Below are 27,909 nucleotides of genomic sequence, written 5' to 3' on the forward strand. Positions count from 1 at the left end.
TTAGTTTTAAACACAATTCAAAGAATAGGGTGATAGAAGAAATATAGTGCAACATTTTTTTATTAAGCTTATGTCAAGTATTATGTTAAATACTAGGAATAGGAATACAAGGAAAGAGACAATCTTTGCCCTCAAAGAACTTATATTCTAAAAGGGAAAGCCAGACACATGAAAGGGAGATGAAAAAACAGTCATAGGGAGTGGAAAGCACACTCTCAATAGAGCTTAAAACAATGACCAAAATTGGGGATACAGGAAGAGGTGGAAAAGATGGACAAAGTTCAAATAGCATGATGTGAAGTGTGGCAGAGATCTGGTTCTAGGCACAATAAACTAAAACATTGGGAAAAACTAATCATGAACAGCTTCAATTGTATTCAGTATACTCAATGATTCAAACCTTTGTCAGTTTTACCTCTTCATTTAGATAACAAGAGATATAAACATTCTATCAATTAACAAGCATTTAAGTGACTATTTTGTACCCAATTCTATAAGTTGAGTTCTGAGGTTGCAACTACAAAGAATGAAAAAAAATTCCTACTCACAAGGAGCTTATAATCTAATATATAACTTTCATCTTTGACCTTAACTTTTTCATACCAAAAATTATAATTAAGAAAGAGATAAGAAAGGAAAAGGAACAGATATTTTCTTTGACTTAAGAAACTTTGGCTGGAGAGCAATTTGGAATTATGCCCCAAAGGCAACAACATACCCTTTGATCCAGCAATACCACTACTGGGTCTATCCCCTGAGGAGGTTATAAAAAAGGGTATAAACTTCACCTGTACAGAAATGTTCATAGTAACTCGGTTTGTGGTGGCACATAATTAGAAACTGAGGGAAAGCCCATCAATTAGGGAATGACTTAACAACTGTGGTATATGTATTTGATGGAACACCATTGTTCTATTAGAAACCAGGAAGGATGAGAATTCAGGGAAGCCTGGAAGGATTTGCATGAACTGATGCTGAGTGAGATGAGCAGAACCAGAAGAACATTATACACTCTAAAAGCAACATGGTACTTATGGATCAACCTTAATGGACTTGTTCATACCAACAGGGCAACAATCAAGCACAATTTTGGGATATCTGCAGCGGAGAATGCCATCTGTATCCTGAGAAAGAACTGTGGAGTTTGAACAAAGACCAAAGTCTTTAACTTTAAAAATATTATCTTATTATGTAATTCTATTATATCACATACTATATGTTTCTTCCTTAAGGATTTGATTTCTATTTCATCACATTCAATTTAGATCAATGCATACTATGGGAATGATGTAAAGAGTAACAAACTGCATTCTGTGGGAAGTTGGAGAAAGGGAAACAATATTGGGGGAAAAATTGTAAAACTTAAAATAAATAAAACCTTTCTAAAATAAAAAAAAGAAACTTTGGAAGTCTCTAATGAAACTATGACTCTTTTTCTTCATTGTGGCTCATTGGAGCCAGCCCCTCTACCTGTAACCTTGATTCCTTTCTCTCTTTTTTTTTCCCTGCAGATTTTTTCCCCATTATTCATATTGTATCCCTTTCTCTTTAATCTCAGATTCTTCCTATCCACTGATTTCTACTCTACTGCCCACACTTCTCCATGCTTAAGAAGATATTTGCTTGTACACTTTTAAGCCAAACTCTCTGGAAAATACACCTGTTATTTCCACGTCCTCGCTTTTTTTGCTCTTTTTGACTTAACCTATTCAATGATTTCTCAAAAGGTACCAGTGATCTCTTACCTGCCAAAGCTGATGACTTCTTTTCATCCCCATTCTTTCCAATCTCTGTGGTATTTATTTGACACTGATAATCACCTTCTCTGTAGCATTTGATACTGATGTTTAGCTTCTCCTACATATGTTCTCCTCAATATGTTTCATGATAGTACTCTCTCATGGATCTCCTCCTACCTGTTCTTTCACAATCTCTTTTGGTGATTTTTCATCTAGGTCTTGCCCCTTTTGAATTCCCCAAGGACTGGTCATTAATCTTTTTCTTTTCTCCCTCTATGCTAATCTTATTTGGTGATCTTATCAGATCTTAGGAATTCAACTATCATCTCTACCTCAGACAGGAATAAGATCTACATATTTAGTCCTAACCTCTTCCTAAACTCCAGTTTCTCAGTCATTTTTTGAATAATCCATAGGTATCTAAAACTCAGTACATTCAAAACAGAACACTGCTCTTTCTTGGTTGTTCTGTGGTAGAAGAAATTATCCATATGTCAATATGCCCTTCAATATGGACTAGACTAGTTCTTTTACTTAAAAGTGATTGGGACTATCTTTAAGACAGTTTTGAGGTCTGGAACTTCCTGATTGCTTAGGTAAAAAAAAAAATAGAGGCATATGCTCCTACTCCCATAGATTATCATGGGCAGCAGAGAAACAGAGAATCAAGGCCAAATCTTTGTTGAGATGCCTTTCCAACTTATAAATGTCATTCGTTTGCTATGGCAAAGTAAACTAGGCCATAAATGTTTCATTTTTATTTCAGTCTTGAATATGAAGTACCAGTCCATCTAGTCTAATATGAGGTCTGGTTTTAGATTATTAGAATGTAAGCACTTAAGGGTAGAAATTGTCTTGTTTGTTTTCTCACCTCTCTGACTACTTTGTTTACCTTCTTAACTTCCTTTGCAAAATTATCATTTTTATCACATTAATTATTGTGGGTACATTTCTTCTCTCTTTACATTCTCTTGGTGACCTCACTGAACCTGATGTTTAATTATCATTTTCTTTTATTATTCGCATCTCCATCATTTAACACAGTATATAAAATAGAATGGGCACTAATTAAAGATTTATTCACTATTGTTGACTTAATTATAGTCTTTAGAGGGAAAACAAAAAAATAGAGGTCAATAGAGTGATATAGGAGCCTGAAAAAGAAAAAAGAAATTCTGCCTCTGTCTTCAAAGAGCTTATAATCTAAAGGGGGAAGACAATACAACAGTTAAAAAAAAGATGGATAGGGGATCAGGATTAAGAGAGTAGGCAGTTTTGCAGTATGGAGTATAGTGCCCCATAGAGTCAAAACCAAACAAATCCAATCAAGGAAAATTAAGAATTCCCTGTAAAGTTCTAAGTCCTTTATAAAGGAAAGTTTTGGGAACAGTTTTGCCTTTCAGACTTCTAATCAGAGGAGGAAGGCAGTTGGGCCTGCTTAGAAGTGCTTGAAACAAACCCCCAAAATACCCTTTTTCCAAAGGGGTGCCTTGGTTCCTAATAATGAAACTTAGCCTAGAGTAACAGAAGGTTTATGTATTTATTCTACATTTCCTACAGGATACACATACTCTACCTAGTGAGAAGTACCCCAAAAAGCTACAACAATGTCTAGTCCTAGATATGATTTGGAAGGTCTTTTCCCCTCTCTTCAGAATCAGAATAGGTCCTGATCAACAAGGGTACAATTTAATCAATATGTCCACCCTGTACCACCCTTAATATATCCCCCTCCTTGTCATATGATACATGTTATGTTAATAAACCTCAATCTCACAGAGGGTGTGCAATTTAATATTCATGAAACTTTTTTAAGCATGCATATTTGGGAAAGGTCAGAGACCTTAAGTGATCCCCAATCAGTTTGAGCTGGTTTAAAGATAGGAGCCTTTAAGTCAGGTTTAAAGAATTGTAGCGGGGTGGCTAGGTGGTGCAGTGGATAAAGCACAGGCCCTGGAGTCAGGAGTACCTGGGTTCAAATCCGGTCTCAGACACTTAATAATTACCTAGCTGTGTGGCCTTGGGCAAGCCACTTAACCCCATTTGCCTTGCAAAAACCTAAAAAAAAAAATAATAAAGAATTCTACCAGTTCTATGATTGGTTGGGATCATATTTATATTGCTTTTCCTTTTATCTTGTTTCCACATTCCTGCAACTATGCCTGTATCTTGAAGTCTAATCCATAGCTCAGAGAACCCTGAGCTATTGTGATGTACTATTCTGACAATTAAATGTGAAATTTTAATTGATAAGCATCTTTTCACCAAATGAAACAACCTTTGGAAGCCTAACAATCAGTAATTTCTCATAGAAGTTATTGATTGCCAAAGCCAAATCATTCTAGTTGCTTTTGAGATTTCAGTTGTTGAGCTAATTATGGAGATGCTCATGGAGTTGAAACTAAGCAGTCACTGAGGGGAAAATGAAAAATATCAACATTCCTGGAAAATAAATATCATTCAGTTGCCTTATGACTTCATTCACTATCATTGTGACAAAATTATGGCAGAGACAGAAAAAGAATTCTTTCATATATTATGTTCTTGCCCATTCCTCATAGCCATAAAAAGTGGAGAAAAAACAGACTCATAATCCAGTGCTTCCTTCAATATCATAGAAGCTAAGCAAACTTATTTAATGTGTCATAATCTTAAATTAGTTTATAGGTTAAGCTATATTTAGAAAGTTCACAAATAAGCAGATTGATAGAGAAGATTCACTTGTCACCAAGATAATCTTGAACACTGGCATGAGGGAAACACACACATAAGGGAGCTAACAAATAATTAAATCACTTGGGGAACTCAAACTCTCTTTTGGTTTTTATCAAAGGAATATAAACAGTCTTCCCTTAAGATTCTTATTTTGGGAGTCAGTATTTGGTCAGATTAGGCTAAAAGTAAAAGAAGACTGATTTATAGTTAATGGATCAGAATAATCAAAATTATAGAAAAGGAATAAAGATGCCCATAATATGTATATTTGAATAGGCATAGCTTTGAGTGGAAAAGTGGAGTGAATGAATGAACAGGATAAAGAAACAAGGTAAAGTAAGAGAGGAAGGAAAATAATAAAGGATTTATTGGGTTTTGAAATTTTGGGAAGGGAGTGAGAATTAAATTTTGGAAGCTAAAAAAAAAGAAAGGGAAAAGAAGGAGAATAACTTGGACTGAAAAAGTCTTGAACATAATAAAGAAGAGACTAGGGAAGATTTGAATAAAATAAAAACCCTGATAAGTTCCTGAGGGAAAAGGAATATAAGGAAAGGAAAAGGAAAAGACTGAGGAAAAAGATCTGTTTGTTTAGCAGGGATAATAAGAAAACATTATTTGTTTGCTAATGCTTGCCAGCTGCTGGAGATATGGGCAAGAGTTGGGGAAGGGTGAAAGGTGCCTAGGGTCAAGTTCTATTACCAGGTCAGGGAAAAGAATCTATTATGAAAGCAATTATAATTTATTGTAAATTAATGTGATAGAAGATTAATTGCCTTCAGAGATACCTCTCTAGTTAGAAATTAAGCTCTTTGTATTAATTACAAATTTAGGAGAACAATATTCAGAATGTGAGGAGGAATGTGCCTCCAGGCAGAGTCAAGAGAAGAATACAGGAAGAGATATGAAGATAATCATCTTTGTAGAGCAGTTTCTGTTAGAGATATTGTGCAAATTCCTATGTACAGATCACAGAGGAGGCTAATGATTTTTCCCCTTTTCCCCAATGGGATAAGAATCTTCTCACCCAGTTCTGGGTGATCATCATACCATGGTCAATATTAATTGTAAGTTTCCTTGGTAAATCCCAGAAAATAAAACTTCATCTCTATTTTTCTGTTATGTTATTTCAACCCTATGTTTTTAAGTTCTTACAATTTTAGGATTCACACTACCTATAATCTATCTGTACACACATTACATATATATATATGCATATATATATATATATGTATATATATATAAATGCATGTGTATGTACACACACACACATATCCTCTCTACTCCCTGTTCATCTGCTCTACAGCAGCATCTTGATAATGTTTATACTGAACTCTTTCAATTCTGGATCCATGATTAAATCAACTCTGCTCTTAATCCTCAAAGAGATATGCTAATCTACTCCTTTATGACTGAGGGCTGGATTTGGAGCCAAGAAGACTCATCTTCCCTAGTTTAAATCTGTCCTTAGGTATTAACTAGCTAGTCTGGACAAGTCATTTAATCCTGTTTCCCTCAGTTACTTTCTTTTTTTTTTGAGATTCTTTATTTTTTTTGTCATCCATATGGGCAAGTATATTTTAAATTACAAAATTTCCTTCAACCCTCCCTTCATACAACACTCCCCTCAGCAGCAAACTGTCAAGTTCACATTGTACATACATATTTTTGTTAAACATATTTACAGATTAGTCATTTTCAGTATGAGGAATTAGGATTAAGGGAAAGAGATACATAAGAGATAGTTTTTATAAAGTGTTCATCAGATTCTGAAGGGAATTTTTTTTGGTTTGGTTTGCTTTTTCTTCCTCTGGATGGGGTAACATTGTCCAGAGCCACTCTAGTACAGTTATCCTAGCTCTCTGATCTACTGAGAGGAGCTGCTTCTATCAAGGTTGATCATCTCACAATGTTGTTAATGTGTACATTGTTCTCTCAGTTCTGCTCCCTGTGCTCAGTATCAGATCCTGTAACTCATTCCATGCTTCTCTAGAGTCTGATCATTTATGGTTTCTTATAGAACAATAATATTCCATAGTATTCATGTACCATAACTTGTTTAGTTATTCCCCAATTGATGGGCATCCCCGCAATTTCCATTTTTTTCTCACTACAAAAAGAAATGCTATAAATATTTTGAAACATGTGGAACTTTTCCTATTTTTTATGATTTCTTCTGGATATAGACCTAGAATTGGAATTGCTAGGTCAAAGGAAATGAACAGTTTTATTGCTCTTTGGTTACAGTTCCATATCGCCCTCCAGAATGGTTGGAACCATTCACAACTCCAAAAGAAATACATTAATGACCCAATCCTCCCACAACCTCTCCAACACTGATCATTTTCCCTTTTTTGTCATTTTAGCTAATCTGACAGGTTTGAAGTGATATACCTCAGAGTTGTTTTAATTTGCATTTCTCTAATCAATAAAGATTTGGGACATTTTTTCAAATGATTATTTTATTAATGTTATTATATTAATTCCTTCATTTGAAAACTGTCTATTCATATCCTTAGACCATTTATCAATTAAGGAGTGACTTGTAAACTTATAGATTTGATGCAATTCTCTATAAATTTTAGAAATCAGACTTTTATCACAATTCCTTGTGAAGATTGTTTCCCAGCTTTCTGCCTTCTTTCTAATTTGGACAGCATTGATTCTATTAGTGAAAACAACTTTTTAATTTAATATAGTCAAAATAATTCCTTTTGCAGTTTATGATATACTCTAATCCTTATTTGGTCATAAATTTGTCCCTTTCTGCAGATCTGATAGAGTATTCCTTGGTCTATTATTTTATCTATGGTGCCGCCCTTTATGTTTTAATCATATACCCATTTTTGCCTTATTTTGGTATAGGATGTGAGATGGGGGTCAATGTCTAGTTTTTGTTATACTATTTTCCAGTTTTTTCAACCATTTTTGTCACAGACTGAGTTCTTATCCAAGAACTTGATGTCTTTGGGTTTGTCAAACAGTAGATTGCTGTAGTCCTCTACTGTGGTTTCTTTTGAACCTGTCCTAATCCACTGATCCATTCCTCTATTTCTTAATCAATTGCCAGTACCAGGCAATTTTGATGACTGTCACTTTATAGTATTGTTTTAGATCTGGTAGAGCTAGGCCACATTCCTTTACATTTTTTCCATCAGTTGCCTTGCTATTCTTGACTTTTTGTTGTTCCACATGAATTTTGCTACTATTTTTCTAGTTTGGCAAAACATTTATTTGGTAGTTTGTCCCTCAGTTTCTTGAACTGTAAAATGAGCTAGAGAAAGAAATAGGAAATTACTCAAGAAATTTGCAAAGAAAATCCCAGATGAATCACAAAGAGTCTGGCACAACTAAAAAGGACTGTATGACAACAAAAAAATGACTTTCCACTCAATAGACTTGTATGTTGTCTCTCCTTATTCAAATTCAAGCTCCTTGAGGGAAGAGACTATTTTTGCTTTTGAAGTTGTAACCACAGGGCTTAGCTCAGTGATTAGAACTTATTAAGGACAAATATTTTTGTTCATTGATTTATTTAAAAAAAGTGGAAGATCTGCAGACTTTCAAGTCACATGATAAACAATATGGCAAGCTATATAGGTTATCTGATTTCTGTGACCTCTTTAATCCCTCCAGAAGAGAAATTCTGCAAAAAACATAGAATAATTTCAACTGTTTCCATGGTCTAAGACACTTAGAATCTAAAATAAGGCTATCTTCCCTACCTAGTAATGGATATTACTCTGAAATCATTCAGTACCCCTCCTTCATCTCCCATGCTACTAGAAGACTCAAGAACATGACACAGGCTTACATTAAAACCTAAACTTGAATAGCCCTTCCTCTTTCCAGTGTCAAGGAGACCCAGACTCAAGGCTGTAGAAATTTCTACTGTTCTTGAGAGCCAGCATGACCAAACCATTTCAGAAACAAGCACCAGTACCACATAGCTCTAAACTGCTGGTGCTGAACCAGAGACCCCAGAGGATCTGGTTTTTGAAAAGTCTACTTGTGCTGGGAAGGGGGAAGTTAGAACCCAAGGGACAAGTGGAACCTTGAGAAGTGGGAGAGGTTTTCAGGGAAATGTAGATTAAGTGTCAACAAGAAAGCTATATCATCACTGATAGACTTTTTATATAAAGGAAGTAGGTGGTGGATGAGGGTCCTTACCTTGGATTAGTATCTTTTCTGACACCTGAAATAATTTTGATTGTTCTGGAAGTGAAAAACAATGGAAAAGATGATTCCCTGAGGCAAACCTTATTAGGTAGTGACAGAAGGTAGAAGGTAGAATCTAGGATGGGTACTTAAGAAGCTTTGATTATATAAAGAATACGGAGAAAAGAGAGACCAGACAATTATAGGGTCATCTATCAGAGACTAAGGGTCTAAAGTAAACAGAAATGAAAAATGAAGAGAATTTGAAACATGACTTTTGGAAAATGGAAGCATTTGTTTATCCTCCAGATTATAATGATGTGCATCCATCAGGCCATCCAGAAAGTGTCAGAGGAAGAAGAGATTTCTAATGATAGTTGGTAACACTGATGAAGGATACATAGTCAGCTTGAATTAATACTTAAAGAGGACTTTAGGATGTATCTAGTCCCAAATTCTCATTTTATATAAGAAAATTCACTGATACAGATGACTTGCCCATGGTCACATAGGAAGAAAATGGAAGAGCTACATTTTAAAATCAGATCCTCTAACTCCAAAAGATCCCTGAGATTAGGCCATCTGAGGATTTATAGAAGAAATAAGGAATAAGCTTGGAGAGATTTCAGGGGAATATTATGCCTATCTTCAAATTTTTGAAGAACAGTCACATGGAAAAGTAATAGACTTGTTCTAAATGTCTTCAGAAAACAGAACTAGAAGTAGTAAATGGAATTTTGCAGAGGAAAAAAATAAGCTTGATATAAGGGTCCTATACCTGAGGAATACAAGGATAAGACTGTTTTTATTTGTCCAGTAGGATTTTCCCAATACCTTTTTATTGACTGATAGAGAAAGGTGTTGGGGACCTCAACTACTTGGATACTGAAGGAGAATGAGGAGAAACTGATGGCAAGTAAACTGGAAGAAGCTATAGTCTTCCTTAAAAGATCTTGTAAACCATGATATCCTCAGTCTTAGGAAACAATTCTTTGATAGTCTTATCTTCAGAATATCGAGGACTTTATTGCTATTGTCAGGGGGAAAAGCAGATGGAGGTATTGTACAGTGAAGATAGAGTGATCTTTAGGGATATAATAATTAGGCTATAATCATTTATTAAAAAGCAAGTAAATGAATCAGAAGCAATTGAACTCAATTCAATGTTCCATATCTTGAGAATATAAGTTAATTGAGGAAGAAGTTCCTATTTGACAAGAACTGATAGGAAGACTTGAAGTCAGTATTGCAGAAAATAAATTTATATTAATTTCATACACAAGCTGCAAAAGCAAATGAAATCTAAATTTTAAAGATCTTTCCATAAAACATTAGAATCATAATAGGTCTCTTTCTTATTTAATTTAATGTTTTATTTTTAATTACATTTAAAGCAATCTGTAATATTCATTTATAAAAATTTTGAATTACAAATTCTCTCCCTTGCTCCCTTCCCTAAAGCACTCACACTATGCCATAGAACTCAAGCAATTTATATAGTTCATTTATATGCAAAATATATGTCCATATTACTCATGTTGCAAAAGACAGGAAAAAGATAAGAAAAATAAATTAAAATAGTATACTTAAATCTGCATTCAAACTCTATCAATTCTTTTTCTGGAGATATTTTTCATTATCTGTCCTTCAAGATTGTCTTGAATCATTTTATTTTGGAGAATAGTTAAGTCATTCACAGCAGATCATTATACATTATTGATGTTACTATATATGATGTTCTCTTGATTCTGCTCATTTCACTTTGCATCAGTTCATGTAAGTCTTTCCAGGTTTTTCTAGAGCATCTTGCTCATTATCTCATAAAACAAAATATCATTCCATCAAAATCATATACAACTTGTTCAGCCATCCCTTATTGATTTATATCTCCTCAGCTTCTAGTTCTTTTCCATCATTAAAAGAACTGTTAAAAATATTTTTTCAAAGAAACTTGTTGTAAAACTTTTTTTTCCACAATTCTGATTATTGTATATTTCTGTCTGTCCTGTTTCCCTACTCTTTTTCCTACTCTCTCCACCCTGTCCATTCTCAAAAAGTATTTTACTACCTCCCCAATTCATCATCCCTTTTATCAGCATCCTCCCAGTGTGCCCCTTCTTTTTCTCCTTTCTTCTCCTACTTGTCTGTCTCAAAAGAATATGTATGTTATTTTCTTTTCTTGTCTATTTTTTTTTTTATCATTTGAGCCATTCTGCTTTATAAGGTGTTTTTTAGTGTGTCTCCTTTAACAAACTCTTAACAGTTTTTTCATGATTTTTTCCACATCACTCATTTCTTTTCTCAATTTTTCCTCTATCTCTATTACTTATTTTTTAAAATTCTTTTTGGGGTTTTTATGGCCTAAGACCAATTCATATTCTTCTTTGCAGCTTACGATGTAGAAATTTTGACTTTGTTGTCTTCTTCTGACTTTATCCTTTGATCATCCCTGCCATAGTAAATTTCTATAGTCTAGATATTTTTAGATTGTTTGCTCATTTTTCCAATCCATTTTTTGACTTTTAACTCTATGCTAAAGAGGGTCTTTGCTTCAAGGATGCAGGGAGCACTTCGGGACTGTAAGTTTTCCATTTTTCCATAGTGATATGACCTTAGAAGAGGTCTGTTTACTACTTTTCTGTCCTGGTCTTTGAGTGACCATAAGCAATCTTTTCTACCTTGGAACTATGACCAGAGTACCAACTTACCTGCAGTGACAAGATTTGGAGAGCTAATACTCCTTCTTGTCCCGGTACTGAGAACAAAAATTGAGAACCAAATAAATCCAAGTATGGGCATTGTGACAGTTTAAAGTCCCCTGTAACTTCCTGACCAATTTATGTCCCTTTACTGTCTTGGATACTGGCAGGTTAAGAAACTGCTGCTGTCACTGATTTCAGTTACCTCCAAGGCCTTCTAGTTTGTTGGGCCCAATCTGTGCTGGTGTGGTTAGACTGCAATCCATTCTCACCATGGTGCAATAGACCTTCCCGTTAACTCCCTACTTTGTTTTGGGCTGAAAAATTGCTTCACCCTATCTCGTTTTAGGTTCAGCTGCTTAGGAAATGTTTTGAGACATTATTTAGAGCTGTTTGGAGTTTAGAAATTCAGGTGAAGGTCTGCCTTTTTGCCATCATCTTGAACTTCGTCCTTTTCATAATTGGTATCTTTCAAAGAAGCTTTGACTTAGTTGAGATTTCTTGACCATAAAAGGAATAGAGGTAATTTGGATAAAATAATTTTTGTTCATGTGGAATTAAAAAATCTCTTACATGAATGAGATGGAAAAGCAAATAAACTGTCATTGGGAAGAAGTCTTTAAAATAAATGGAAATTACACAAATAAATAAGACAAAGAAACATGATCAAAAGTTATCAAAATAATTATGAAGCAAATCATGTGAAATAATCCCAATTACAAATAAAACATTATTCTTCACATGTAGCACATTTGTAGATGCCAAAATATGGCACTAGTTAGTGCTGAAACAGATATGACAAGAGAGTGGCATACACCATTGATGGAACTATGGTTTGTTTGAATGATTCTGTAAACCAATTTCGAATTATGCTAAAAATAGAGTGATCAAAATATCCATAACCTTTAACTTAGAGTCTTCTAAATATAGAAGAGAGGAAAGTTAAAGTATACACAATAATATTCATAGCAGCAATTAACCAGAAATAAAGAAGATGCTCTTCATTTAGGAAATGGCTAAACAATGTGTGAAAGTAATGAAATATTATTCCACAAGTGAGGTTTAAGAAGAATTCAGAAAGCATGGGAAGACATGAATTAATGCAGTGAGGCAAACATATCCATGAAAACAATATATAATGACTATAAAATAGATGCAAAGAACAAAAAAAGATCAAATTTGAGGCTAGAAAAGATATGAGAAAAGTAATCTTTTAACAAAGGAAAGAAGTAGCTAATAATGTGTAAAAAAGAATTATCTCACCCATCCACATATGATTTAGAGATTTAGAGATTCAGAAAAAAAGTCAAGAAAAGTCAAATTGTCTTAAACCTCCAAAGCCTTTTGAAAATAAACAGGAGAAAATGTGTAAAAATGTTTTATAAGGATGAGACTTTTGTCAATGAACTGATACTGACTTCTATAGACAGAGATAAATCTTTTATCCTTCATACAGATTTCAGTCTAGAAGATCTGGGAATCTTCCATATCAATATAGTGATGCATTTCAAAGGTCAATTGAATTCTTCAGCAGAGGTTTGAATGACTGAGAGCATCTCCATAAGCTGAGTACTTCATTTTGAAATGGGCTAGCATTGAGAGGCTTCAGGTCTATGAATATGGAGCAAAACCTCAACTATGGACTAATAATAATTCATTGACTCAAATTTTGACCATTGCTGTTAAATGTTGCTTGTCAGAGATGAGCATCAATAATTGTCTTTATGATGAGTAGAGACCAAGTAATATTTTGTGCATGAGACAATATTTCTAGAATGCTATTGAACCCTGCTGAGTGTAATGAGGTCAATACTTGGCATAAAAGGAGCTATATTACAACACAATGGAAGTTTAATTAAAACTTGAAACTTCTCTCAGATAACATGCCAACATGTAAGTAAAGTACATTTTTTAAAAAAGAATTTCTCCTGCCATAGTTGTACATAATTTGTGACAAAAAACAAAACAAAACATAACAAAACAAAACAAAACAAAACAAAAACAGATGACTGATGAATGAATAAGGAGTGACATGGGACAAAAAACAAAGTACTAAGGCTAAAGATAGTAAGTTCCAGTCAACGAGAGGCATCTTCTTGCAGAGATAATGGAGAAGTTGGGACTGTGGATCAGTATAGTATTGCCCTGTGACTGATTGCATACACAGTACTAGGGAACAACTGTTGTTTCCCAGAGTATACTATCTAATAGCCATAAATACCCTATATGATGACTTTGGATTTATGAGTCAAAAAATTACAACATAAGATTTCTGACTTATGTAATCATAAGATAGAGATTAGACATTTTATTTGACCTTCATGGCTTCTCAAAACTCTCCAGAACAGAAAATATGCATAAGAGATAAGGCAGTTTCAGTTATCTTCATGATTTAGGACACCAAAAACCAAAGATAGTAGAAACTTCATGAAGTAGCACCTAACATGAGCTTACAAAATACCCTTTCTCCCCCTGTACCCAGGATGTTCTGTTGGAATCATTGCACTAACTGACTCATTTCATGGACTTCTGCAAAAAGCAATCCTGGAAACTGACCCCCTCTTTTCCATTTTTTCCAGGGTTGTGGAGCTATAAACTCTACATTATAAACATTCAACACTGCAGTAGTGTTTTCTACTACAACAGAATTGTGCAGAAGGATAGAGGAATAAAGAAAACAGGGTAGGATACATGTCAGGGCTTAAAATATACCTTAAATCTACCCTCCAAAATCTTTTCCCCCTATCCTATCAGATCCAGGGGTATTCAAAAAGCAAATGGAAGAAATTTACCAAAAATATAATAGCAGCAATGAAGCAACACTCTGTACTGCTAGACCAGAGATTTGAAAAACAGAGAGGACATAATACCATGTAGAGGGGATTATGTGACACTCCATGTGACAATGCTGAGGAAAGATCTCAGAAACTAGTTTGGGCCAGTTTTGTATCCCAACCCCCACTCCAAGTTACTTGCAGCAGAGAACACAGTTATTGAACTATGAATTGCCTAATATGAAAGACAGTTGAGATGTTTTGAGAGCCAATCCTCAAGAAAACTATAATCAAAGAGGTAGGATTCAAAAATGAACAGTAGGAGAAAACAAGTGGGGTAGAAGGGAGGATGGAATTCCTAGAAAAATTAAAAATATTGAGTAAATAAATCAATAAGGAAGACATTAAGAGAAGAGATAAATATAGATTTCAGAACTTGTAAATAAGCTAAATGCTTTCTGAAGAAACATGGAACTATAGTATCCTCTTCCTGAGTGTTTCAAAAGGGAAAAGAAGAGCTTTAAGAGCAGAATTTCTGACCTGAACAATAAAACAAATAGAACAGCAAAACTTAAATCTGTAGTGGCAAGGACCTTAATAACAACAGAGTGACAACAGAGAGATCAGTGACAGTCTTTTTTTTTTAAATGCACCTAAAGGGACAGGGGAGAAGGTCACATTCAGGTAAAAGTAATGGTAGGGAGATGAACTAAGGCCATTATGGGTTGCTTGCAATGTCTGGTTATAGATGAAGATAAATTTTTTTGTGTACTAAATATACAGAATGGGAGGGTAAATGAAAAGTAGAAGAGGAGAAGCGGCAGAGTAAATGACATGTTTTGGTCAAATCAAGGTCTAACAATGAGTTCAAAGGATCCTGTGATATCTTAGGAAGAAGGGAGTCCATAGGAGTGTGAGGGAAGAAGTAGAGTGAGTGATTAGACATAAAGAGGTCTTATTTTGGTGGTGGAAGGACTGCCATTGAAAAATAACCCTTTGGGAAAAAAGATATTCATGAAAGTAAAAGAGGAATCTCTTTCAAGTGGTGGATGTGGGACTGAAGTTGACTCTTGAGGAGGTCATATATTCTGCCTAAGGAAGATAGTATGTAGAACATTTGAGGACATCTGTAGTTAATTAAATTTCTAGCCTTCCTCATATTCCCTTTTATAAAATAGTTTTTTTTATAAAATAGTTTCTACATTTATTTATTCTTTTGAAGATTTCATACTTTGAATTTTGTTAATTTTTCTTTACTTTTCAGGCTATTTTAGCATTTAATTGAAATCTAAAATGTTATCTTCTAGTATTTTTAGTTATACTTCCAAATTACTTATATGTTCTTTCTCTTTTCTATTAATAAAAGTGTTAAGAGATAATTTTTCCCTAAGGATTTCTTTGATTCTATGCCAAAAATTTTGAAATGTATCATCATTATCTTTAATGAAATTGTTTTATGATTTTGACTACCCTATTTTCTAGTGTCATTCTCCAGCTGATTTTTAATATTTTAATGACTTTTTATTGACTATAATTCTTATGGCATTGAGGTATGCAAAATATGTAGATAGTATTTCTGTTTTCTACAGTTATTTGAGGATTTGTGTTTCAAGATGCAACTTTTTTCCTAAAGGGGCCATTCATGATTGAGAAATAAGTGTATTCCTTTCTCATTCCATTCAATAAGAGCCAAAGGCTTATCATATCTTATTTTGTAAAGTTCTATTTAGATTCTTAACATCTTTCTAGTTTATTTTTGTTAGATTTGTTTAAGTCTGAAGAGGAGTACTTGGAAGTTGTCCCCAACTACTATAGTTTTATTATTTATTCTTCTTCTTTGTAATTAATGTAATCTTTTCCTTTAAGTATTTAGAAGCTATTGCATTGGGAGCATCTATATTAAGTATGAAAATCAAATCATTGTTCCTTTTTAGAAAAATATAATTTTCCTCTTTACTTATTTTAATTAAATCTATTTTTGTGGTTTCCCAATCTGAAATCATAATTGCTATTATTTTTTTAATTTTTTGTTCAGCTGAAGTATATTTACATTTTCCAACCCTTTATTCTAAACATCTGTGTTTTTATTTCGAGCACATTTTTGTAAACTACACTTGGTTTTTCCTTTCTAATCCCTTTTGTTTTATGCAAGTTCTTCTCATTCACATTCATAATTATGACATTTGTTTATTTTTCCTCTAATCAATTCTTAAACTTTTTCTTTGCTATAATCCTCTATTCTTGTTTATTTTGCATTATAGCCTTTTTCCCTTTAATTGTTTCTTCACTATTCAGCTCTCCAATCCTATGAAACAATTTTCTTATGATTAATTTCTCACTGAATCTATTTTCCTTCTAATATTCCCCTTTCCTTATTATATATCCTGTCCAGTCTGTATCTCTCCTGAGTTTAATGTTTCTACACCAAACTATTCTTCTTCAGATGTGTATATTCATATGTGTATTCTTATTCTTTTGAATAAGTTAGATTATAGTGAAGTTCAAGTTCCCCTACTCCATCCCCTACTATGTTTCACATTCAATTCAAATTTCATTATGCCTCAAAAAGTTCCCCCATCTTTTCTACCATTTCCCCTTAATGTATCTTCTGTCCATTTTCATATCTTTTTCATATATTTAAAACACAAAAAACTATTTGTATGTCTTTAATTCATTTGACTATGTCTATGACTACTTGTGGCAATACAATTTCAAAAGAAACTTTTAAAATCCCCCCCTCTTGTTTAGAATGTAACCAGTTAATTCTTAGAATATCTTTACTATTATTATTTTTCTCTTGATGTCTGTTTTTTATATTTCAAAGAGCCTTTTTCATTTCTTGTTGTTTTATCAGTAATATTTGAAAATCTTTTATTTGATTAGAGGTTCATTTTTTCCCTTGTAGGTTGATACTGAATTTTGCTGGTCAAATTATTCTTGTGGATCTTTATCATTTGATTTCCAGGTGGCTTAGTCCTTTAATGTGAAAAATGCTAAATTTTATATCATCCTATTGTGGTTCCTTGATACTTAAAATCTTTTTGACCTTCTGTAGTATTTTTCTTTTGTATGGAAGCTCTGGATTTTTTCAATCCCATTCCTAAAAGTTTTCATTTTAGGGTTTCCTTAAGGAATAATTGGAATATTCTTTTTTATTCCACTCTTGTTCTAATATGTCTGAAGAATTTTAATATTTTCTTAAGCTATGATATCCAAATTCTTCTGTTGGTCATGGATTTCAGGCAATCTCATGATTCTTAAGTTTTCTCCTTGATCTGTTTTCCAGATGAATTCTTATTATCTCCTTGACTCATCAGTTTCTATTTGATTTCACTTTAATTTTTTGGAAACTTCTTGCTTGAATAAGTTTCTCCACTTTTTCCATCAAACTGTTGACCTTTTTCTCCAATTCTCTACTCTGCACCTTTCTTTCATTTCATATATTATATATATATATATATATATATATATATATATATATATATATATATATATATATATTATGGGTTGCTAAAATTATTCTCCTCTTCTGAATAGATGTTTTGCTTATCCTTAGCATTATAAAAGTCCATAAAAACAACGAAAAGATCATTTTTGTTTCTTTTGTTCTGGGGTTCAAATAAAAATGGAAGAGTTTTCTTTTACCGCTTTGGTTTTTCTTTAGTCATTGTTCCTTCAGTATAGACACAAAATTTGTCCTTTGCTGTGATCAGACTTAAATTAAGCACTTTCTTTGAGACAAAAATGGTATTTTTGCTAATCCTTGGTTAAATACAAGGTGACACTTTTGTAGTGGGAGAAACTTAGTTCAGACCTTTTCTTTAATGGCAAGAAAGGGGAAAGTTAAGGTCTTTTTTTCCTTTGCCATCTTTATTTTTTTAATCAACTGACAATTTAACTTTTCTTCACCTCCCCATAACTCCCAGTTTGCTTTTTTTTAAAACCTTTAAGTGTTGCATCTTCCCATTCACCTCTACCCCTTCTAATTTATTGCTTAGATTTTTGTGCATGCTTGTGTGGGGATTTCTTCTTGTTGCATTTGAGATTTTTAGGAGGGAAGAGATTTTTACTTTCACTTTTGCTTTCCTGTCTAAAGGAAATTTTTAGCATTAACTTCTTAGACCTTTCATGTTCTTCCCTAATGGGATCTGGATTACATTTATGATTTGTTTAAGGTGTGAGTTATTTAATAATTGGTTTGTTTAATGGTAGGTTATGCCTGAGCTGTATTGTTTTCTTTTATTCTTACCATATTGGTGCTCAGACTACTGTTCAATTTTAAGTGCATGCACTAAGAAGGCAAGATGTATACTAAGCATGCATTAAACTATATACTATAGCTGTTGCTGGTGTGCCTGTTGCACTTTGCTGCTTCTACTACTACTATAACATCTCAGAAACCAAGAGGTTGTGTAAATAGTATTCTGAACATGAATTCAGAAACCCATGTGAACTTATCATTTAATCTTTTTCTCAGGCAAATGTCATACTTTTCTATTAATATAAACAGGTGGAAGTTGTTTTCAAATCTTGATCAAATTTAAGATTCTTCATGTGTTCTTATACAAAAAGCTAAAATAATACTAAAGTTTGAATATACTTAACAAGTAAACCCAAAGTTTGTGTAGACTTTGGGTGAAATAAATTAGATCTCAATAGTATTCAGACATTTGTACACCTGAGTATATTATAACTATACTTATTTAATAAAAAAGAATCATCTAAAAATGTCATGTGAAAAGGTGACAAAATGATATTATTAAACAGCATTTTAGCTTATTCAATTCTGTTTTTGCCCTCACTTTGATATATAACTTTGATATATCAAACACTGTATCACCCAATTGAAAGATTAACCTAATTTCTGTGAGCAACTAAACTATCTTCAAAGAAAGAAGGTAACCATGTTTCTTAAGTAACTTGGTCACTTGTCTTTTATGAAGAAAGATTTCTCTTGACTTTTACATGCAACTAATTAACAAGGTAAGCAAAACCCCTTAAAAATATTTCCCACCCATCTACCCTCTGGAGAAGATGTAGGGAAAACTGAGACATTCATTCATTGTTGGTTGAGTTGTAAACTGATTCAACCATTCCGGAGAGCCATTTGAAACTGATTAAAGGGCCATCAAGCTGTGCATACTCTTTGATTTAGCAATACCACTATTAGGTCTATATTCCAAAGAGATCATAAAAAAGGGAAAAGGATTCACATGGTCAAAAATATTTCTAAGCAACTCTTTTGTGGTGGCAAAGAATTGGAAATTAAGTGAATGTTCATCAACGGAGGAATGACTGAACAAGTTATGTAATATGAATATATTGTACAATAAAAAATGATGCACAGTGAAATTAATAAAAATCTGACTTTACCTAAATTCATGTTGAGTGAAGTGAATATTGTGAGCTGATTAACTATGATAGACTTAGATCTTCTCAGTGTTATAATGATCTATGACAATTCTAAAAGACTCATTTTGGAAATTGCTCTCAACTTTCAGAGAAAGAACTATGGAACTAAAAACAGAGAACTGAATAAATTACAATGTTGTTAATAAATATTATCATTTTGTCATTTTTTCATATGACATTTTAAAATGATACTTTTTTATTAAATAAGAATGGATATAATATACTCAGGTGTACAAATGTCTGAATATTATTGGGATCTAATTTATTTTACCCAAAGTCTACACAAACTTAACTTTGGACTTATTTGTTAAGTCTATTCAATGCAGATAGATGCTTATTTGACTGTGTGTGTGTGTCTTGTTTTTTGTTCTGTTTCTTCTTTCACAACATGAGTAAAGTGTAAACATGATTGCACATATATAACAAATCAGAGTCTTTGCTGTCTTGGGGAGGGGGAATGAAAAGGAGGGAAGGGAGAAAATAATTATGAAAAATGAATGTTGAAAACTATATTTATTGTGGTAGGTGAAAATGATATGCAATTTGAAAAAATAAAATATTTACAAAACAAACAAAAAAGAACAATAAACTGAGATCTTTCTGACCAAAAATTAAAATATATATATACATCTCCCACTGAAGGCCATGAGACTGAGATATGAAATCAGCACATAAATACTAGTTATACAATATTAGCTTAACATAAATTTTAAATTTTAGTCAAATTGTTGCTTACCCATACATTTTTTCAAATCTTCTAAGAAAAGTAGTGGATAAGAGGGTCCACCCGGATGTCAGGGGGAAAGTGGGTTCAGAGATGTACTGACAACATTTCCTTGGGCAAATCACTCTCTCAGTAACACTATAAAATTCTCTAAAGACCATAAATTACAGATGATCCTAATTTGCATCCATGAAGCAAATTTTCCACCCCAATGAGGACACTAAAACAAATCCCACAATATTTTTAAAAGATAACTTGAAAGGAAAAAAAACAACTAATCCTGAAATATTGTAAATAGATTTGTGAATAAATTATTTCCTTGTGTAAGGATGAAGAAAACTCGAAATAGTTATAACAGATATAAGTGGTATATCTAATAAATCATATCTATGCAATGCTTGACATTTTTGCCCAAATCTTTTTTCAGTTATCATAATAACAGGACAATATTGAGCAATCCATGCTTCAGTGAAATTATCTGTGTGGGATAAAAATCTACTTTAAAACATTAAATCTTGATAAAAACAATGATCATTCAGAAGTTCAGAGAACTAATGTTAAAAAAATGTTTCCTACTTCTAGAAAGTGATGAACCTGGATGTGGAATTATACATATATTTTGGTCATATGGATAATATGAGATTTTGTTTTGCTTCTCTATGCAATTTGTTAAATTTTTTTTGTTTTTTTAATGGGAGTGACTGGGAGAGAAAATAAAACTTTTCTTAGTTGAAAAAGTCATGTAAAAAACAAAATTGAAAACAAAAAAGTATATCAAATGCAGATATCAAATGCAATATTTAATGTATCTGCCTTTATATTTATTGCTGGTTATGCTTACTATGCCCATAGTTGTTTTATGACATAAATATTTCCTTAGGGGATAGTCTATCAGATCACTCTGAGGAGAATACAAAGGCCACCTACCACAAAAGCAAAGCTTATTAGGTATGCAGTGCCAGACACTGTGATAACCAGTTGTGGCAAAGAATAGAGAAGAGGAGAGAAGAAAAGGCAAAAGGTCAAATGATCAAAATAATAGAAAACCTTTATTTGCTATATCTTCAGTTAATTACTACCTTATGTGTATTTCTTAAAGGGAAAAGGATAAAATGAACTTTGTTCCTCCCTGGAACAATTTGCTTGAGTTATCATAGTTACTCTCAAAATATAAAGATTCAAACAAGCATGATGCCTAGGTAGAACTGAAATCTCTTAGTAATTTATGTTGAAATTCTTGTTTTACCTCCCCAAAGCAAAACAAGCAAATAGAATACTTGATTTTCAATAAGTTTATTTTTGTAAACTTCCATCATTTTTTCATCAAAGTATCACTTTTTTTTTAGGATCACTGCAATAATCAGTTTTGAGAAAATGCAGAAGTCCCTGGTAAATAAGGTTATTTGATTGTAAATTTTAGTTAAAGTCCAACAGCCCATGACCCAGCAAGTGCTTCCTTTCTTTTCCTTAAGGAGTCAGTTTCAACTTCTACTAGCTATTTTTCCCCCTTTCCTCATCCTGTTCTTATCAAGACAGTTTTATCTCATTTATAAACTTCCAATATTCTTTCAGCTCTAAGGTAAGCCATCCTCTCCAGTGCTGATGCAGTACAAGGCTTACTGGTGGCCACTAACCAATCACGTACACAGTATGTTCACTCTCCTCTCTTCTCTTGGCAACAACCCTCTGTATGGCATTCCAAGCAGCTCAATTCTGGATTTCTCCTCCATGCTAATCTACAGAATCAGCCACTGGTTGGTTGGTTAGCCCAGATGTGTAGGACCAAGTTGATAGGACAACAAAGGTTTTAAGGCTCCCTGCAGTGCCTTGGGTTATCATACTCATTCAGGCAGAGTGATAGTGGGTACCCAGTCATTTACATTTCGGCTCTCCTCACAGAACAAGTTAAGTTTTTCCAAAGCTGGATCTTTCCAGGAATTCTCATTGGGATTCTGTAATGAACAGGAAAGGGAAATAATCAAGCATTTTACTATACAGAGAGCATCAATCAATTTATCTCTTATATTGAGTAAGGAGGAAGTGCACAGGATCAAAAGATGCTTACTGTGATTAAGATGCAGTGCAGGTCTTGGGGTTCCCCAGAATCCTCATTAGCACCTACAATTTCTGCAAGTTTCTGGATATTGTTGACCCGAACAATATCTATGTCATTTTCACAACAGAAAGCTTGGATGAGAGTGAAGTGAATTTGCAGAGCAATATCACCTTCATCTTCTTCATCTGCACCCAGGACACAAAATGTCACATTATCTGGATCCCTGCATGGAGAGAGAAAGGAAAGTTCATGAGAAAGTTACTTCCTAGATGTCAAAACAAGGAAAACAACATTATGTTGAAATTACATTTTAAGATGTGTTTTTTTTGGGGGGGGGCAAGCTGTCTTATTTTTTTGCCTTTATAGGTGGTCTAGCAATGATCCCCCCTTCACACTTTGATCAAAAAAAGGATGAAACTATTCCTGTGGCCGCTTGATAGGATACTCACACATTCATGACTTTAGCAGACTCATATACGCCTGCAGTAAGGCAGCCTTGGCGTTGGGCAGATAGTAGCAGCTCATTCAATGCTTTCCCGGCACTCTGCATCCTATAAGGGACAACACAAAAAGACATACGTGTGAGAGAAAGACTAGAAAGGGGAGAGGGGGAGAAAATTGTTTAGGCCTCTCTGACTGTCGGGTAGATGCAGGGAACATAGGTAAAGGAAGTGAAAATTCTCAAAAATCCTTCACAATACACGCTACTTACTGTGACTTCCTAGTGTCTTTCCCCTGGAGGAGATCAGAATTGCCCCACAGCCTTCATAAGTCAGTGCTTACATCTTTACTTTCCTCCTATACAGCAGTAACCCCCACCAAAATGTCTTTTATGCTAAACGGGCAAAATAACCAGATGGAGATATTTGCCTAAAAGACTCTGCATCCTGCAGAGACAGCAAAAGGAAGGCACTTTGAAAGGTCTGGAGGACTAGGGAGCTGTCCTCCCCTGGAGAGGTTGGAATGCTCCAGGCTCAAACTCTAAGACCGTGCTCCCCATCTCTACGGGAGCTTAGCCTGACTACTCCAAAGGTTTCCTTTTCCTTTAGTAGTTGCTACTTTATAATTACCTATTGGTGCTTTCGGTAACCCTCTCTTGGCTGTGGATTTCTTCCAGAGTCATGATTCAGTGGGAGAAGGAAAAAAAAACAACAAGGTTTTCCACAAAGAAGAGAAGAGGTTTCAGGCTGCTCCTTACTCAGTGGATAAGATCCCAGCAGACAGAGCAACCTTTTGGTAACCAAGTAAAATGCTAGAGGAGTCTCCTCAGGAGCCTCTTTATGTTCTTTCTGACTGCTGAGAAGACAGCTGGTGAAGTCCCTTACACTGATTGGCTGAGGCAGGGGAGTATTATGATGGTAATAAGGCTGTAGGCTGGCCGACTCGTGCCAGAAGGCCACGTGTGGGGGTAGGGGGGGAGAGGAGGTGTTTGGGAGTAAAGGGGTTGAGGGATTACAATGCCTCAAATCTGCTGCTTTTGTTATGCTGTTACCAGGCAGACTGGAGCCTGCAAATTTAATCTCTCTTTCTTAAATCTTAAAAAAAAGAAAAGAAAAAGTTGGTTTAGCAAATAAAATTACTGTTTATTAAAAAAATAGATCTTCCCAAAGATTTTTCCACAAATGTTGCAGTTCAAGAATATTTTACTTAATAGGGAAATGATATTAAACTAAACCTTGAAATATTGCTTCTAGCTTGCAAAAATTAAGCAAAATTCATTTGCTGCTAACACCCATTTCTTCAAGTTCAGAAATTGACAATTGCAATGCACTTTTAAAAGTATAAATAGGGATTGGAGCTGAAATGAAAACTTTACCAAAATCCTCACAAGCCCTGAATAAATAATGAGTCTTAGTGGAGCAGATTGTGGATGGCACACGCTGCTCGTTTGCATTTCTATTGAAACTACACAATAGTGGAGGTCTGGCGTGTGGCAGTTTGGAGTTTAGACAATTGATTCTTTTTCTTCATAGCAACACTGTCCACCTGCCACTAGGGTGGGGATTTGCTGATGGGTTGGGGGCTGGGGGTGTCGCAGGATGGGACAATTGTATTACTCTTTTCTTTCATCCAATCTGTTATTGCAGTTGAATGTCTCCACTTGCACACGTTTTCAAAGTGCAATTGGATTGGGCTGCCCTAGGCGCAGGCGACCGTCTCCTAGGTTAAAGACTGTGTGTTCTTTGTTTTAACTTTGCTGCACGGTTTCAACAGGGCTCACAAGCAATTTGGGCAAAAGTCCAGCTCTTGCTCGCAAACTAGAATGATAAACTACGTTTGATAGGCTTTAGGATTTTAGAGTATAGCTCTATTCATTTCATTCATGCAGTTAAACACCATACGTTAAAGGGGAAACGATAAAATTAGCTAAGGGATCTGAATTCTCATTTAGTTGATCTACATTCAGTACACATACATTTGAAAAGGGGAGCTTATTCCACTTCTTATCCTAAATTGTGTAGTTTATGAAATTGAAGCACCTGTGGGAAACCTTTTAGGGTGCAGAATAACCTAAAGATTGGAAAATATCTAGATTATGAATTTCTGTATTTATGCTATTGAGAAACCAACTCATTCTGGTAGTTAGTTTCTAAGGAAAGCAGGTGGTTTCTGAACCCAAGATGCCCTGCTAGAAAGTAGATAAATCTCAGAACAGTTGAAAGACTGTGCTTTTCAATTTTTCTACAGCTAAATATTATATCCTGTTTTTCAATAACAGCATTGAAAGAATGAAGTTGGAAAATATATTTTTGCAAAGGTATTTCAACATACTTTTTATGCTAAATAATGTACTAATATACTAATACATGTTATAATCTTTTTTCCAGAAAAGGAACTTGAAGATTTATGAAGAGTCTGCAAATTTTTTTAAAAAGTCACTTCCTCTGTCAACTTCTATTCCCTCATTTGTAAAACTGTAAGTAATACTTGTGAGATTCAAAAGAGATGCAAAAGTAGGAAAATTCTACCTACTATGAACCACAACAATGCTATTAAGCTATGGCATTAATTTAAATGCTCAGTTCAAGAAATGGAAATCTGGGAAACATTGACTGTTTTCAGAGTAATCTAAATCATAAAATAATAACTCATCAATGTAGCTATTGAACTGAAGAAAAACTTTTAGAAAATGTACTCCCTACCCCAAATAAGTGTGAGTCTGAGATTTCTACACCCATATCAGCTTTCACAATAAGGAAGCTTATCAATTACACCTATTATTTTGATAGTATATTATCAAATATTCAATTTGTTGATTTATTAAAATTTTTGTGGTTTGTGAATTTCAGAACACAAGGAAAAATTAATTCTAATTAAGTTACAGTAAAAACAAAAATATAGATATTCCTTAATTATGAAGGAATAAATTATTTTATTTAAATAATTTTATTTATAGACAAGAGTCACTTTCTGCACAGGCCAGTAGGTTAAATTGTAATTTTAATTAATTCTGATTCTCCCATCTTCCCTCCAACCTCTGGGCCTCTCTATTTTGGAAATGCAGCAGCTACTCGTGGGTCTGATGCAGTGCTGATTGGCCCAGAAGCTTTGACTTGCTCCTTTTTCCACCTGGCCTAATTCACGCCTCCTTATGCTGTCTTGTGGTTTCCTGCAGTGTTTTCTTTCAACCCCAGCTACTTCTCATATGGGAACCAGATTTAGAACAGACATCCAGTCTGCTTTTAGCCCTACAGCAGTTCAGAATTCCTAACTCAAGTGATCACCAATCTCCTCTACTCAGAAGCAGGAACCCTAGGAGTGTCTCACTTTACCCAGCAATTCTGAAACTTTTATAGTTTTCCTTTTGGTAGACAATTTCTGATCAGATAAAGAATATTAAACTGTTCTTTAGTTTATTTACAACATGTGCTATTATTGCTGAAATCAGCAGTAATATACTTAACGGTTTAAAGTAGAAACTGATAGATACTATATTCAATGAATGAAGTTTAGCATTGGAAAGCAAATTAAGTCCTTTTTTCCAGTGCCACCATTGTTGTTATTACAATATAAATTGTCCTGGTTCTGCTCCCTTCAGCCTTCATTAATTTATACCTCTTAACAAATTTCTCTGTAACAATGCATTTTTATTGGTCATTTCTTTGGGGTCTAACAATAACCTATTATATCCACTTACACTATATTTTGTTGATTCATGCCTCATCTGATGAGTGCCCCTTTCTTTCCAAACATTTTCTGTAATAAAACTATTATGAATATTTTTGTATATATGAACTTTTTTCTTTTTTTGAAATATTTTCAGTATATGTACCTTGTAGTTGCATAATTGAGTTATTGACTTCTAGGACATAGTTCCAAATTACTTTCCAGAATGATTAAACTTATTTATAGCATCACTAAAAGTATATTCCCAATAATTGGCATTTTCCTTTTAATGTCAACTTTTCCAACCCTATGAATGGAAACTTCAAATTGTCTTAATGTGCATTTCTCTTATCATTAGTGATTTGGAACTTGGTAGCTTGGATTTCTGTCTTTGAGAATTGCTTATTTATAACCTTTTATCTATTGAGGAATAGCTCTTCTTCTCATTTAACTTTGATACAATACCTTTATCAGAGAAGGCAGCTGCAGAGAATGTTTTCCTCCAGTTAACTGCTTCCCTTAAAATCTTAAGTATTAGATTTATTTTGTTTGTGAAAAAATTTTCAATTTTTTTATTAATCATTATCCAGTTAATTTTTGGTGGTCTCTTATTTAGTAATGAAATCTTATCCTGTTCATAATTGCAAAAGAATCTTCCCCCTTGTTCCTATAATCTATTTATTGTCACTCTACACATACATATTTATATGTAATATATACATATTTATCTTTTTAGGGCTTCTAGTAAATTTATTATGAAATACTGATATAATTTATTTTTGACACATTGTTTTCCGAGAACATTTTACTGAACAGTGAATCTTTAAATCAATAAATGGGGCCTTTGATTTTGTTAAATATTGTAATACTATGTTAATTTGTTTGTATACCTAATCTGAAAGGGATGGTTATTTATTGTCTACTTTGTTCTAAATATTTTTCAAATATTATCTAAGTTGATCCTCACAAAATTCCTGTATTGTAAGAGCTATTATTATTTCCACTTTACAGTTGAGAAAACAGAGGAAGACTTATCTATGTGATTTGTCCAAGGTTACACAGCTGGTTAAATGTTTGAGGCCATATTCAAACTCAGATCTTCCTAATTTTAGACCCAGGGCTTTGTCTATTGTGCCTCACTGCTCCCCTGAACAACTTTTCTACCTTTTTACTAGTACATGATAACTTTGATGATTTCTATGTTGTAATATAATTTGAAATCAATTACTAAATCTAATCCCTTTCTCCCCACTTTTAAAATTGATTTTCCTTGAGATTCTTGATCTTTCATTTTAACTTCTGATTAACTTGATCATATATTTTTCTAGTTCCATAAGGTAAACCTTCGGAAGTTTGATTGTCATGACAATGAATAGATAAAATAATTTAGTAGTTTTGCCATGAATATTATATTGACATAGACCAATCACAAATATTTTCCCATTCATTTAGGTTTATCTTAATTTCAGTAAAATGTGTTCTATAGTTAGTTTTTTAATGTGCATTTTAGTTTGTATCCAAATTGAAC

The 27,909-nt window shown here is 33.7% G+C and overlaps 1 protein-coding gene across 1 annotated transcript; it reads right to left on the reverse strand.

The window, feature by feature from the left end:
- Positions 1-21,537: 21,537 nt before the first annotated feature.
- Positions 21,538-23,505, reverse strand: GADD45G (growth arrest and DNA damage inducible gamma). The gene is made up of 4 exons (XM_074203546.1): positions 23,345-23,505; positions 22,724-22,825; positions 22,284-22,497; positions 21,538-22,170 (listed from the first exon to the last, which is right to left on the reverse strand). Exons 1-4 carry the CDS (start codon positions 23,395-23,397, stop codon positions 22,060-22,062), a joined length of 480 nt encoding a protein of 159 aa, XP_074059647.1. The 5' UTR covers positions 23,398-23,505; the 3' UTR covers positions 21,538-22,059.
- Between the last annotated feature and the right edge of the window lie 4,404 nt (positions 23,506-27,909).

This window comes from Macrotis lagotis, chromosome X (genome assembly GCF_037893015.1).
Source record: "Macrotis lagotis isolate mMagLag1 chromosome X, bilby.v1.9.chrom.fasta, whole genome shotgun sequence".
NCBI classification, from domain to species: Eukaryota; Metazoa; Chordata; class Mammalia; order Peramelemorphia; family Peramelidae; genus Macrotis; species Macrotis lagotis.

Excerpts from the sequence above, each read along its gene's own strand:
- GADD45G (XM_074203546.1), bottom strand. The coding sequence starts at position 23,397 with ATGACTCTGGAAGAAATCCACAGCCAAGAGAGGGTTACCGAAAGCACC. Across the intron at positions 22,826-23,344 it reads GTTACCGAAAGCACCAATAG|GATGCAGAGTGCCGGGAAAG; the intron begins GTAATTATAAAG and ends TGTCCCTTATAG. Across the intron at positions 22,498-22,723 it reads TCTGCTAAAGTCATGAATGT|GGATCCAGATAATGTGACAT; the intron begins GTGAGTATCCTA and ends CTCTCCATGCAG.